Source organism: Lonchura striata, chromosome 6 (assembly GCF_050655825.1).
Source record: "Lonchura striata isolate lonStrDom1 chromosome 6, ASM5065582v1, whole genome shotgun sequence".
Classification (NCBI taxonomy): domain Eukaryota; kingdom Metazoa; phylum Chordata; class Aves; order Passeriformes; family Estrildidae; genus Lonchura; species Lonchura striata.
Genome location: NC_140708.1, coordinates 22,394,148 through 22,408,030, shown reverse-complemented (window position 1 = coordinate 22,408,030; position 13,883 = coordinate 22,394,148). Strand labels below are relative to the sequence as shown.

Below are 13,883 nucleotides of genomic sequence, written 5' to 3'. Positions count from 1 at the left end.
CGGGCCAAGGGCAGCGGGGCCCCTGCAGCCTCCGCCCGCGCGGGGGCGCTGCCGCCGCCGCCCCTCGCTCCCTCCCTTCCTCCCTCTCCAGGCGCTCTGCCCTCCGCCTTCGCCCTCCGCTTCCGGCGTTGCCATGGGTGCGCACTTCCGCTTCCGGCTTCCCTGGTACGGGTTCTCCGGTGGAGGCGGCGATGGCGGCGGCCTCGTCCTCCTCCGCCTCTTCTTCCTCTTCTTCTTCATCCTCCTCCTCTTCCTCCTCCTCTTCTTCCTCCTGCTCCTCCTCGGCGGCCCACGCGGGTTGCCGGGAGGGCCCGGCGGTGGCGGCAGGGCCCGGCTGGAGCGACTCCCAGTTCCGCCGCTACTCCTTCGAGACGCGGCCCATCCCGCGGCTCAGCCACAGCGACCCCCGCGCCGAAGAGCTCATCGAGAACGAGGTGAGGGGGTCCCGGGGGCGGTCACCTCCTCATCCCGGCCCTGTCCGTCCTGGGCACCGCGCGGGCTCTGGTGTAGGCGCTCTCCCGTTCCTCTGCTCTACTGGACATTTCTCTTCGGTGCTACAGCGTTGAATTGTGAAATTGCAGGAAACGTTTGATTTAAGCCCTTTGTTATCGGGATGGAAGCTGTGGGAACGTTGTGTAAAGCCCTAGGCACATACTGATTGTTTTCTAAGTGCCAGCGACCACACATGTAAATATTGCTTTGCAGTGGTGGCTCTCGTATTGGTTCTATACCAGCTCTGTCTCCTTTTGGTAGGTTTGGTAGTTGGTTTTTTTGAGAAAAATCCGCAAGAAGGCAAGGTGTGTATGCACAGCATGGAAACACAGTGCTGCCTCGGTTAGGTTGCTTAGGGAGATGAGGACATAGGTAATGTACTTTGTCTTCCCTTTGCAAAGGTTCTTCTTTTGCTGTAGAAGAGATGGTTAGATTTTTGATGGTGGTTATTTGCAGTCCTGTGAGAAAAAAGATGAGTCCTGTTTCTGGATTCAGAGGGATCTTTTTGCTGGCACGAACCCCTTCACAGCTGAGGCTGGAAGTGACCAGCCAGAATCTCCTGTGTGTCCTGGCTACGTGGCAGGGCCAAGCAGGCCCAGAAGTGTTGCCAGCTATTGTTTGTCTAATCTTGCTGATAGAGATTGGCTAAGTAGATAATATAATCTGTTGTCCCATTGCTACCAGGAGCTGACTGTAGCCCCAGGCCACCACTTTCTTAAAATTTCCTATCATGTCTTGCTTGGTTTTCTCCCCAGAACAAGGTATATGATTACTTCAAATGCCTTTTCCAATTCCCCATTTTGAAAGGGAGTTTTTGTGGGTGCAGTAATGAATGTGTTTGCTCTTCAGTTCAAGAGGTCTTTGAATTAATAAACTTCCTGTTTCTCTCCAGGAGCCAGTGGTGCTGACAGATACAAATCTGGTTTATCCTGCCCTGAAATGGGACTTGGACTACCTCCAGGAAAACATTGGCAATGGGGACTTCTCAGTGTATAGTGCCAGCACACACAAGTTTTTGTACTATGATGAGAAAAAAATGGCCAATTTTAAGAACTTCAAACCCAAGTCAAGCAGAGAAGAAATGAAGTTTGCTGAATTTGTGGACAGACTCAAAGAAATACAACAAAAAGGGAGTGCTGAGAGGTAAGTGATAAGTGGAGTCTGGAGGTTTCTTTCTTTTGTCAAACCTAAGTTTCTCTTCAGTGGGTGTTGATGATTAAAGTATCCTGAACTTTTTGGACTTTTGTTTGTTTCTTGTTAATAATCCTGCTTTTCCTGCAGGGCTTCTAGTTGACAGCAGCCTTATTACCATATTAGGAAAGTCTTACCAAACAAACTGTTTACACTGGCTGTGGGATTTTTTTTTTCCTCTGTGTGAGCCAGGATTTGTATAGAGAAAGAATTAAACTTCACCTTTTTTTTGTCAGACTGTGGTATTTGTAGAGAAGCTTGTTGTCTGATGTAAAGGGTGTAGGCTATGGCATTTCCCACAGAATCCCAGGGCAGCTGGAGCTAACCCTCTTTGGGAAATACGAGGCCAGGTTGTGCACGGGCCGTGTACTGGGGGTGATGGCCTGTGCCACTCACAGCTAACAGAGCTGTAGGTTACTGAGATGAGCTTCAACTGGACATGGAATATAACTATCAGCAGCTGTACTTAAACCCTTAGTGTTTCCAGTCACAGCCCTCTAAAAGGACTTACAGGTGCTTAATTGTGTTTTGACTGGAAGCAGCACTGTACCCATGCCCATTTGTCATCTATGCCTTTCTCTTCTTTCTCAGGTTTGGGTGTGTTTTTTCCAAGATAGAAGTCAGTCCTTGTTCTTAAAAATGTGTTTTCTTCCCGCATTGCAGACAACAGTCTGTAATACTGTGATTGTTGCTGCAGATGTTAGATTGCTCTGATCCTCTATGTCTGAATGTAACCATGGCTTTAAGTAACTGGATACTGAAATATGCAGGCTCTCCTGAGCCCTCTCAGCCCTCATTTAGTTCTGCTAGAAGAGGTAGCTGATATTGCAGATGAGTTAGAGGGATTCGTCTAGGGAGTAGATATTTGATAATGGCCAATCTGTTTAGAGGTTTCTCCTCCTGCCCTGTGAGAGGGTTATTCTTCCTTAAAATTATGTTTTTCCCTTGTAATTGTTCAAGTTGAACCAAGATCTGTTCTCTTCTGTATTGGGGAACTTTACAGCAAAGTTTGTAGACTTTTTGAAACTGTTTCCTTCCACAGGTGTTGAAGCTGTGTAGTGATAGAACAGAATCTCTAGGAAGTACTTTTCTGTTTTGAAATCTTCCTGAAGAGACGGAGTATGTCTGTGCTCATGACAAAGTTTAATACTTGATTTCTGCTTTCTCTCTTGGACAATTCAGGCTATATCTACAGCAAACATTGAATGACACAGTTGGAAGGAAGATTGTAGTAGATTTCCTTGGCTTCAACTGGAACTGGATTAACAAGCAGCAAGGGAAACGTGGCTGGGGTCAACTGACTTCTAACTTGCTTCTTATTGGCATGGAAGGTAAATAGCTTCCTCAGACTGGAGGAGAAAGAGAGAAGATTGCATCAGCAGTTCTGTATTTTAGTTCCAGAAGGTCTTTCAAATGGATTTTCCCCTAGTTTCTCTGTGTTCCTGAAGAGGAGGTGGTGTAAAGCTTTGTGCTGGGAGGAGACTGTTGTCACACCTTAACTTGGGTTATAAAGAGAAAAGAAAGAAAGGAATAATCTGCATTTTGCCAGGGATGTACTGTGAATGCCTGAATGTAAAGTGCTCATGGAAAGGCTCTGTGTGATGCTGGTGGGACTGTGTTTCTAGTAGCTGGTAATCATACCTTGGGATCTGTTTGCTGCTTGCATGCTTCAGGCACTATAGATTTAAAAAGCTCTGTAGATTTGAAGCCTGCAGATTCAAATGCAGAAAGGTTTGCAAGTTGAACAGTGTTAGACTTCTGGGCTTTTCTGAGTATGTCCAATGTCTGCCCAGGAGGAAATCTGATTATTTTGTGAAGGCTTTTTTTTTATTTGAGCTAGTACACTGTGAGGAAGAATTCTCTTTTGGTTAAGACCTGATTTTTTTTTTTTTTTCTTAAAAGGCTAGAGGACAGTAGGAAACTTGAAGATGGGTAAATTCTAAAAGTATTTGGATAGAATAGAATTCCAAATTTATGTGGAGCCTGACTTAGAGGCAGATGCCTCAGAAGACAGAGGTACCAGTAGGCTGTTGACAAGGAGAACATTCTTTTAGAAAGTAATCTCAATAACTGGGGAAGAAATGTACACTGTTCTGTGAAGTGGGAGGGCCTATACTCAATGTAGCCAACATATCCAATTATAATTGTTCAGTTACACACCTTGGGTGGTTTTCTTCCCTTTGCACCAAGTCATACTCAACCTACATTGATTTGTCTTTGCCACTTGTTTTACTAGCTGAAAGAACATAATATAAAATCAGTGGACCAACACTTCCTTACAGGCCATATAATCACTGAAATCCTATTAACAGGTTAGCACAAGAACCAAGGAATTGTCTTGAAGCAGCATGTGCTAGAAAGAGGAATGTCTTTAGAGCAGCATGTGATCATATGATCTATTTAATGAAGTTACAGTTAATGGGTTAGCTGTTATTTTAATTCTTGCAGGCCAAGAGAGTAATATCTGAATTGGCAAACAGCCTGAAAAACAGTTGTGAGGGGTACAAAAGAGATGCCACTGTATTTAAAGATTTGATTAAATTTAAGATCTAGTGGCAACAGTCAAGCACTGTTAATCAGACTTGAGCGGGTGCTATTGGGAGCTCCAGTGATAGAGATTGTTTACTTGTTTTCTTGAAAAACTTCTGGGACTTCAAATCCGACCACTGAACTCCTTTTCTCTAGACTAATAATCTTAGACAGTCTGTTCCACAACTTGTCATTTAAACAAAGTGCTTTATGAAAAAGCTTCCTATCAACATTCAGCATCTGCTGTTCATTGAAACAAGCTGGAAATCCTAATCCTGTAGAGCATAAATTGCTGAGTATGGATTTAGAATGGAAATTAAGTGGAGTAGCAACTCCTCAATAAAGGCTGACTGATAGGGTGTTTGTAACATTCCTATTGTCATTTTCCTTGTTTAGTTTATTAATATGTGGGAGTATATTTTCTGTCTTCAGCAAGGAATATAACTTGTTTCTCTTTCATACCTGAAAGTGTCTTGATTATCTTTTTTCTCTGTGTAGGGAATGTGACACCAGCTCATTATGACGAGCAACAGAACTTCTTTGCTCAGATTAAGGGTTACAAGAGGTGTATCCTGTTTCCTCCTGATCAGTTTGAATGCCTCTACCCTTATCCTGTGCACCATCCATGTGACAGACAGAGCCAGGTGAGAGTAGCAGATCTGTTCTCTGCTCCATGCCAAAAATGGGCATTTGTAAAGATGCTAGGTGGGAGGAAGCTGCACTGGAGTTAAAGCTGTAAAAACACTTGCTGAGCATTTGCAAAACCTCTGCTCAGTTTTGTTAAGTGAGGAATGCATTGGTGGTTTTCTGTTTGTATCTGGTTCCGACTCACGAGTTTTAGGGCCATAAAAACCTTCTTACTGATACACAACAAGTCTGCAGTTGGCTACCTTCTCTCTTCTGTTTCATTGCTCATTTGGTCAAACACAGATTAGCTGACAGACAAATTGCAAGATCCTACCTGCATGGTACTTGGAGAGTACTGCAGGACCTCACAATAAAGTTTAGATACAAACAGAAATGTAAAAGCCATGTAAGGAAAACCAGGATGATTTGACACTGAGAGCCAATAATGAGGACTGTCATTGCAGGAAATTGTTCTGAGTTTCTTAATGTTTTCTTCTATTAGGTGGACTTTGACAATCCTGACTATGAAAAGTTTCCAAACTTCCAGAATGTGGTTGGCTATGAGACAGTGGTGGGTCCTGGGGACGTGCTGTACATACCTATGTACTGGTAAGAAGGATGGCAGGACTGCACTGTGAAAAAAACCAGAGGTTTAAAATGTTTTATACTTAGTGCTGGGTTGGCTCTTAAGAGTATTTTGTTTTTACTTCTCCAGCAACTGTGATATTTTCTGTGATATCTTGGGCCAGCATGCTTCTAATTCCTGTTTGTTGGATGGGAATAGTAATTCTCCCTAACATCTACTTTAATTGTACATGTACTCACTAACATGTGTGATAAAAGGATCTATATTTGAATAAGGAGAGCTTTCCAGAAGTTTTGAGGTCTTGATGCAGGAGGTATAGGGCCAGACTTGTCTAGTGCTGTCTGAACTCATCATCCAAGGTATTTCACTGTAAGCTTCAGCAATAGTTTCTTTTTTTCTTTTCTTTTTTTTATGTGATTTCCATGCAGGTGGCACCACATTGAGTCTCTCCTGAATGGGGGGATTACCATCACTGTGAACTTCTGGTACAAGGTGAGTACAAGCACAGCTTGGATAGCTCCGTTCCAGATGATTTTTTCAGGTAGAGATGTATTGGCGCACATTGTCAATATGAGAACTTCATGGCACCAAGTCCTTTGCTTCTGGAAGCTTCTTTTTCCTCTTCAGAGTTGTGTGTGTGAAGAACTGGGTGTCTGGGGTACAGTGGAATAAGCTGCCAATACAGGAAGCATGCAAATGAGCTCTTTTTGATATTTCAGGGAGCCCCAACCCCAAAGAGAATTGAGTATCCATTAAAGGCTCATCAGAAAGTGGCAATAATGAGGAACATTGAGAAGATGCTGGGAGAAGCCTTAGGAAATCCACAAGAGGTATGGAAAGAATCACGTGGTCACTGCTGTTGAAATCGTTAAGGCATAATGCAAAACTTGTGATGACAGCTACTTGGCTCTCTAGGTGCCACAGTGAGGGTGGGAGAAAGCAGGATTGCTCTTTTGCTGATTCCTCCTGCAGTCTTCTAAAGGTCATTTGCTTACAAAAATGCAAGCTCTTAAAATTATAATTCTGGGAAGGACCACTACAAACAATGAAGTAGTTGTTCTTGTATATGGGAAAAGGTGTATTTTGACTTTGGACACTTCCAGGAAAGTGTTGTTTTCAAACACTCCTTAGTCTTCTGTGCAGCAATGATACCCATTATTTGCAAAAAAAAAAAAAAAAACCAACCAAACAAAAAACCCCAATTGTTTCACCTGTTGAATCCAAGTGTCTTAAATAGCAGAAATCTCTATTAATTCATGTGCTTCATCTTTAGCATATCTCTTGCTCATCTCTGATTTCTTTGCAATCTTAACTATCTGGGGAAAAAAAAAAGCCCTGAGGTACTAAGTCTATAAAGACTGAGGTACTAAGAGTATGTGTTTGAAGATCTGATCATCTGAAAGTGGGAATGCAGGTCAAGGATAGAAATACTTTCATGGTCTGTAATCCTTACCGCTGTGAAGATACTTCTTTTTTAGCTTCTCCCCTGAGATTATTTTACTGCCATAGTATTCTGAACTTCCCTCTATGCTTAGGCAGTCCTGAGACGTGGGAATGGTCTTGACCGAAAAAAACCCCTTAGCAAAATCATCAGTTGTAGCCCCTACCTCTTACTGACCCCAGGGACCAGAGAGGATTCAATGAGTGAGAACATTGCATCTCTCCCTGAAAAAAGCAACCCATGATGACTATTGACTCCTTTTAATAGCATCTACTTAGAAATCACAAATGTTGGGTGGCAAGTGAAAATGTTTCAAGCATGTTTCCACTCTGGATGGAATGTTTTGTTGTGACCTGAAGTCACGTGTTGGCAGAGAACCCTGCAGTTTTGGTAGGGTATTTTAAGAATGTGTTCATGGGTGTCCCACTGTTTTTCTAGAAAATACTTTGAAAGTGATTAGGTGTATCCTGGGCCTCTGTGATGCAGAGAGAGCAGGCTCTGCACTGTCATTTCTGTGTAACTGTCCTGGCTAATGACCTGTTTTTGCTTTGAACAGGTGGGTCCCTTGTTGAATATGATGATTAAGGGCCGGTATGACTAATGCCTGGTGCCCCTGGCTGATGTTGGAGCTGCTTTGTTCACAAGCAATGGAAGATACTGAGCGCTAGTATTGCACGCAGCACTTAACAGACTGATGGGTTTCCTGGCCTATCCTGGCCCCACTACATTACAGGGGCTACTGGAACTGCAAAACCATTAGTACCCTATTCATCCTCCACTCTCATCTAACTGAACCTCCCAAGAAAGAGTCTGCACTTACTGGAAGCTGGATTCATGCTCACTAACTTGTTTATTTTCTTCCCTCTGCCCTGTTTGCCACAACAAGGAGCATGGCTTCTGGCACTTGGATGTGTTACTTCAGGATTTTCAGGCATATGAAGAAGAGCTTGGAGGATAACCAGGAGCAATATTGTTTCCTCAGCCTCATGGGGTTTGGACCTCTTGGCTGGGTTTGTGTGTTGGTGGTGGCAGTGGATATAAGGTGGGAAATGTTAGGTTTCACAGTCCTCTGTTGTTAGAGGACCTGTCCCTGCTCAACTCTGGCACCTTTTTCTATTAATGGAAATGAACATGTACGATGGCCTGTGTGTACTGAGCAACTGGACAAATGATTCAGTTACTTCAACCTAAGACATCAATGCTTTGGATGTGGTACAGGGTAGAGATTAGAATGAATTTATCTTGTGTGTGAGCACCAAATCCTATGCTGTCCAAATAACATCTGTCTTGTATGAGTCTAGATAAACCTCCTTTCTGACAGCTTTTTCTGGGGAGTGAAGCTTTCTCTCCTGCTCTTTTGAAGCTGCAGTATGGTTAAAAGAGGATGTAGCATTATGAAGGGAGATGCATAAATGCCAGGGCACTCTCCAAGTCTTGAATTATTAAGCCACATTTTTAAATTAAGTTTCCAAGGGATGCTGAGCTCAAAACACAGTGTCAGATAGGTACAGAGCCTCACTTCTCCCCAGCAGGGTGCTGGCTCCTGAGACTAATACAGGAAAGTGCCCTTTTTACTGAAACTGCAAGAACTCAAGTGTGTGTGGCTGCGCACTGGTGCACATGTTTGTGTGATTTTGTGAGGCTCCTGTCCATCAGTTAAATCCATGCCAGTGTGTGGTTCTCTTCCTTGTACAGTCATGTGAAAGAGTTCAGGGCTTTTTGTTTAAATGTGATTAAGTTTATCTTGATCCTTTTTGTGTTTTGGGACTTGACATGGCAGACTGGGAAGTGACAAGACCAGAGCACAGGAACCAGATAAGCCTCTGTTTGAGTCCTCAGTAATCACTCTGAAAAATAACTTGGCTCTCCTTCTCTTCCATGCAGAAGCCTTAGGCTCATGTGGAAGCTGGCTTTTTATTCCCTGAGGTGTGCTGCACTGCTGTCCCTGGTTTGGGGGGTGGTGCAAAGGTCTTGTACTTTTGATGCGGTTGTAATGGGTTCTAAAAGCTAGAGGTGGGAGAAGCTGTTTCATAGCCCACATATCTCATCCCAGAAAATGTAAAATTTGTGTTGTTGAGACTTTCCCAGTGTTTTCCTGTTGTGCTGGGCTTTTTTCTGATGTGGGTTCTGATGAAAGTGTAATGTGCTACTTGAGAAGTGCTCCATCTTTGGTCTCAGGTCCCATCTTTTGCTGGGACAGTTCATGTACCACTTGCAGTGGGCTTGTGTTTCACAAAAGTGAAATGTTTCTCAAACAGGAGGTCCTGAGGCAAGTTTTCTGGCTGCTTTACTGGTCAGAATAAATGAAGTTTAGTTGGCAGCTACAGGGTCCTTGTTCAAGAAATGTGTGTCACTGAGTAGTCTGACTGTCATGTTACAGTCTCTCCAGAGCTGTGGGTAGATCCAGACGAAGGTCACTCAGCTGAATGCTTATTAATGCTCAGCCTTTGGACACTGGGGAAGAGCCTTCTGACTAGCCAAAAGCAAGGCCTTCCCAGGAATCTTGGGCACATGCCCTTTGTAGAAAGATGCTCAAATTAAATCCCATTTCTGTGCTATTTATTCAGCACATGGTAGTCTTCAGTACTGCTTGTTAGACACCATCAACTCTTGAAGCTCAGGGTGGGAGTTTATATCCCATGTGGAGAGAGAATGGTACTTGCAGAACTTTTAGGATCCCTTTTTTTCTTTTATTTGCCAAAGGTCTAACTTTTAAAGTGTCTGAACAGGTTTTGCTGCACTTGACTTTGTGAAAGCTCATTTACAATGCACTGATGGACTGACTCCCTCCCCCTTCCCTTTTCACCTTGTGCTTTCAATGCCCCTTGCCATGGTATTGGGAAGCTGTGTGTTCTCTGCTAGGGGTGTGTGTGCAGGGGGTGGGGTGTGACAAACACATGGTACCTTCTGAAGTGTAGTTCTTAAATACAACCAATGTTGAACAACAGAATGGTGTGGCTTTTATTTTGTGAGTGGCTGTGTAGAAGAGTTCCATAAGGATATGTGTGTATAAAGCTACCTTTCAGTCTGACAACTTCACTTGTGTTCTTTGTTGGTGAAGGCTGTTGGTCTCCAGAATTGCCTTCAATACAGCAATACCAATTGCAATATTATGTGTCTTCACAACTTTTTCCAGCTACTTCAGAAGCCTGAAAGGAAAGCTGGGAATAAGATGGTGTGCTTGTACCCTGTCAACAAGAAGTGTTGGTGGGAAGGGAAGAATTCCCCTCCCTGCTGACCTGGTGTCACCATACTCTGACTGGATGACAGAGCAAACTACACAAGCAGGCCTAATGAACTCAATTATTGTCATAGAGATTTTGTGGGGGAAGCTTCCTGTGTGTACCTGTGCTGTGCTGTATGTTAGCAGCCTTGGGAGCTGGAGTCCTCTCTACCTAGTAAAGAGAAGTTATTTTACAGTAATATTAACTCCACAGCGATCTTGAAATTAACCATTGGTGAAATGTTGACTAAATTGAGCAAATGGCTAAGATGTAGTAAAACAGGGAAGAGTTGAATAGTAGGTGAGGGATGTTTGGTGTTGTGGGAGAGAGAGATGCCTCAGCCTGGGCCACTGCAAATGGCACTCTCCTCAGACCCTTGGGGGACAGGGTGAATGTGAAGGGAGTAGGAAAGCCAAGGGCAGGAAGCCTGACTGTGAGTGCTCACCCTTCCCTGCTGTGCCTGCTGGGATCATCATCTCTGAACACCCTTGCTTGTGTTCCGCTGAACTTTGTGTTCTGCTATGTCTGATCCTTTCAGCTCTGCATTGCCTCTTGGATAATGTACAGGTGGCATCACAGAGCTTAGAAATATTTAGGTGCAAAGAGCAGAGGAAACTGAGGGATGAGAATGTTGTCATTTGAAAACTAGGTCAGAGGCCAAGATTTTTCACTTTTACATATAGTCTTGTTTTCTTTTATTAACTTAGGTCCCTTAATACCTTTCTTCTCTTTTTTTTTTTCTTCTCATTTCCCTGCTCTTTAAAAAGCGGAATTATTCTGAGGAGAAGTCTTAATCCTTATAAATCATAGCTGCAGAATCTTTCCTGTGTAAGAAGAAGCACATGGGTTCTTGAATTGATCCACTTGTTCACATCCTTGTTGAGCAGGGTCATGCTCATTGTAGGGAAATTTGGAGTGATAAATCAGATCCAAGGTGAAGCCAGGAGGTGAGAATCAGGCCTGGGCTGAGGATGTATCAGACACAGCTGCAGTGCAATCTAACTCAGCTGAGGGCAAGGGGTCACCCTTGGCATCAAAGCAGCTCTTGAGAGAGAGGGGCAGGCCTAGGCCGAGACTTCTTTTGTTTGCAAGGGCTCTTATCAATGACCAAGCTGACCTTGAACGCAGCCAAAACTGTGCTGTAAAGCCTAGAATGGGGGTAGTGCTCTCAGGGTCTCAGCAATCTCCTAGCAGGCCTTTGTTAATGCACGGTCTCAGCCCTGGAAGCATAGCAGCAATTGCAGCAGAGGTACTGCCTTTGCTCGTGTGTTTCTGCACTTAGAGAAATGCATTTCTGCCCTGCGTGCGAGAAGCTTCCTTGCATTCTTGCTTCTTGTTTTCATCTTCTGTTCCCGTTTTGGAACAGAAAGCACCTCTCCCATCAATGTCCTTGGAAGCCATGAAGCCACCATCTTCCCTGGGCATGTCTCTGCATTGCTTCTGCCTAGACGGAAAGGGAAAGATGCTGTTACTGTGACAAACACATGCAAAGTAAGTTCTAATTACTGCCTTGAAAAGTCAAATATTTGTTGCAAGCAGAGGACTAATTGTGGGGGGAGGGAGCGGAAGTCGAGGCTCTTGGAGTGTAAGTGGAACAGATGCCCGGACGCCTTGGGGAAACGCAGCTTTCCTCTACAAATCAGAGCTTTAAATTACAAGGCTTTTACCAACGAGAACAGTTGTGGGAAGTCGTCTGCTCTCATTTGCGTAATGGCTTCTGTCACTGGTGATTAGACACAGGATGAAGGAAAAGAAATTTGACAATTAGGAATGAGCGATCATTAATCAGAATCTTTGTTAGGAGGGAAGGGGGGGAGAATATCCCACAAACAATGGAGGCAGCCACTAGAGCCACAGTCAAGTCCACAAGATGCATAACTAAGTGCTCATGTTGCTCCACAGAGCCATCTCTGCCTAGGTACAGAGCAGCAAAGAGGGTTTTGTCTGGCTTGGAAAGCTTGGGGAGGAAGGCAGCATAGCAAAATCCTTCCAGTCCTACTTAGTAAGGGAGAGAGCATATCTGGGAGACCAATCCTTTCCCCACTGACACCTTGCGCTTCCATCTCAGTGCCTGACCACAAACTGACAGCAAAAAACATAGAAACAACATCTTACATTTTCTGTCTCCTTTCTCCACATCTTGCCTGCAGTTTGTGGTGTGGAAGAGAGCAGGCAAGAAAGCTGACTGGCACACAGAAAGCTTAGGATAGATAGCCAACATGAAAGCAGTTTCAGGCTCTTTTCCTGATAATGTCATTTTCTACAAGAGTGAGGAAGAACCTGATGGACTACATGACAGGTAAAGAAAAGAAGGCAATGGTGACTTCTCTGTGTCTGTCATTTGCTGTCTTATCATCCAGTCATGCACAATCCACTATATGCTTTTGTTTGGGTTTCGTTGGCTTTGATCAAACTATCGTACCTATGAAATGTATGTTACCTGTTTTTCCTACAGCTGTCATTCATGGTCTTGTCAGGTTAAAAACTTTGGTATAGTTTGCACGAAGAGACATTGCCTCTGATTAAATCAACAGCTCTAACCTGGGAGGGGGCATGACAGATGATTTGCGGGGCATACAGTGTTGGTTGGTTCGTCTGAAGACTTAAGCTTACTGGATCCATTGACTTCAGTGGCAGTTCCTGTCTTTGCAAGGCTGGGTCATTTACTTGAGGTGAAGGTCTCCATCAGGGTGATTACTCTTTCTGTGACTGGGAATCAAAGCAGATACAAAGGTAAAACCCCAGAGCTCACACCTGTGGCCCATGGGGCCCAGGACACTGCATTCCAGCACGGGAGGGACTAACAGACTGAGTGAGCTGAGCTATAGCCCCACGAAGAGGACTTTCTGAATTTGCCATCTCTTCAGAGCAGCAAGAGGTTTTGATTTTTAGTATTGTTCATTTTTGTGCTCGTGAATACTTTGCCTGTTAAATAAACATTTTTTTTCCACTTTTCTCCAAGGAAATATTTTCCTGGACCAGTTGGGGGAGGGGCTTATTTGAATCTGCTTTCTAGAGGAACCCCTTTCAAGGTTTTCTCCCAAATTTGCCCTAAACCAGAACAAAAGGGAAGAACTGAAGCAATGTTGTCTCATTCCCAGCTGGCTCTGGCTCTAGCTCAGACAAATGACAGCAGCTTGGATTTTCAGCCTCTTCCCGTGGCTAGTGTTCACCACAGGAACTCAAATGAAAGAGAAAACAGTAGATCTCAGGACAGGATCTAACAGGGTTTTTCATCCAGAGCTCATCATGACAGCAGTTAGGGTCACACTGCTTAGGATGGTATGTCAGGTAGTGTCTTTTATTCCCTCTTGAACACAAGAGGAAGGCTGTTTCTCATTTACAGGACTTTTTAAAATGTGTGTTTACATTTGGAGTGCACCTTATGCTCTTTGTAGAGGGGGAAGGTAAGTTGTGGTGTAGTAGGTAGTGGAGTCAGAATTCACTTCACAAACTTGAAGCAAACCCTGAGCAATCCCAGACTTTGACATGGCAGGGCATTGCCCTTTCTGTAAGAAATGTCACTACTGGATGGCAGGAGCACAAGTGTGACTTTTGTCTCAGTGTCAGCTGTGGGCTTTTTTTTTTCCTGGATAGTCAGGATTTCCCATTGAATGCCTTGATGTGGAGGACCTTTGAATGTTACTTAACCTCTTGGGAAGCCAGGAAGGGAGGATCTCCTGTGTGTAGGTAATCTGTGTTACAAGATCTGCTGCATGCTTTGTGCCCCTTGAACTGCTTAAGCCGTACTGGCCTCATGTAGGGAGCTAAAAGCAACTAAAGGGGTGAGGTC

At 44.0% G+C, this 13,883-nt stretch overlaps 1 protein-coding gene across 1 annotated transcript; it reads left to right on the top strand.

The window, feature by feature from the left end:
- Positions 1-167: 167 nt before the first annotated feature.
- HIF1AN (hypoxia inducible factor 1 subunit alpha inhibitor) lies at positions 168-9,816 on the top strand. Its single transcript, XM_021547857.3, has 8 exons — positions 168-434; positions 1,385-1,635; positions 2,866-3,014; positions 4,711-4,856; positions 5,342-5,448; positions 5,854-5,917; positions 6,145-6,255; positions 7,423-9,816. Exons 1-8 carry the CDS (start codon positions 192-194, stop codon positions 7,465-7,467), a joined length of 1,116 nt encoding a protein of 371 aa, XP_021403532.1. The 5' UTR covers positions 168-191; the 3' UTR covers positions 7,468-9,816.
- The last annotated feature ends 4,067 nt before the right edge of the window (positions 9,817-13,883 follow it).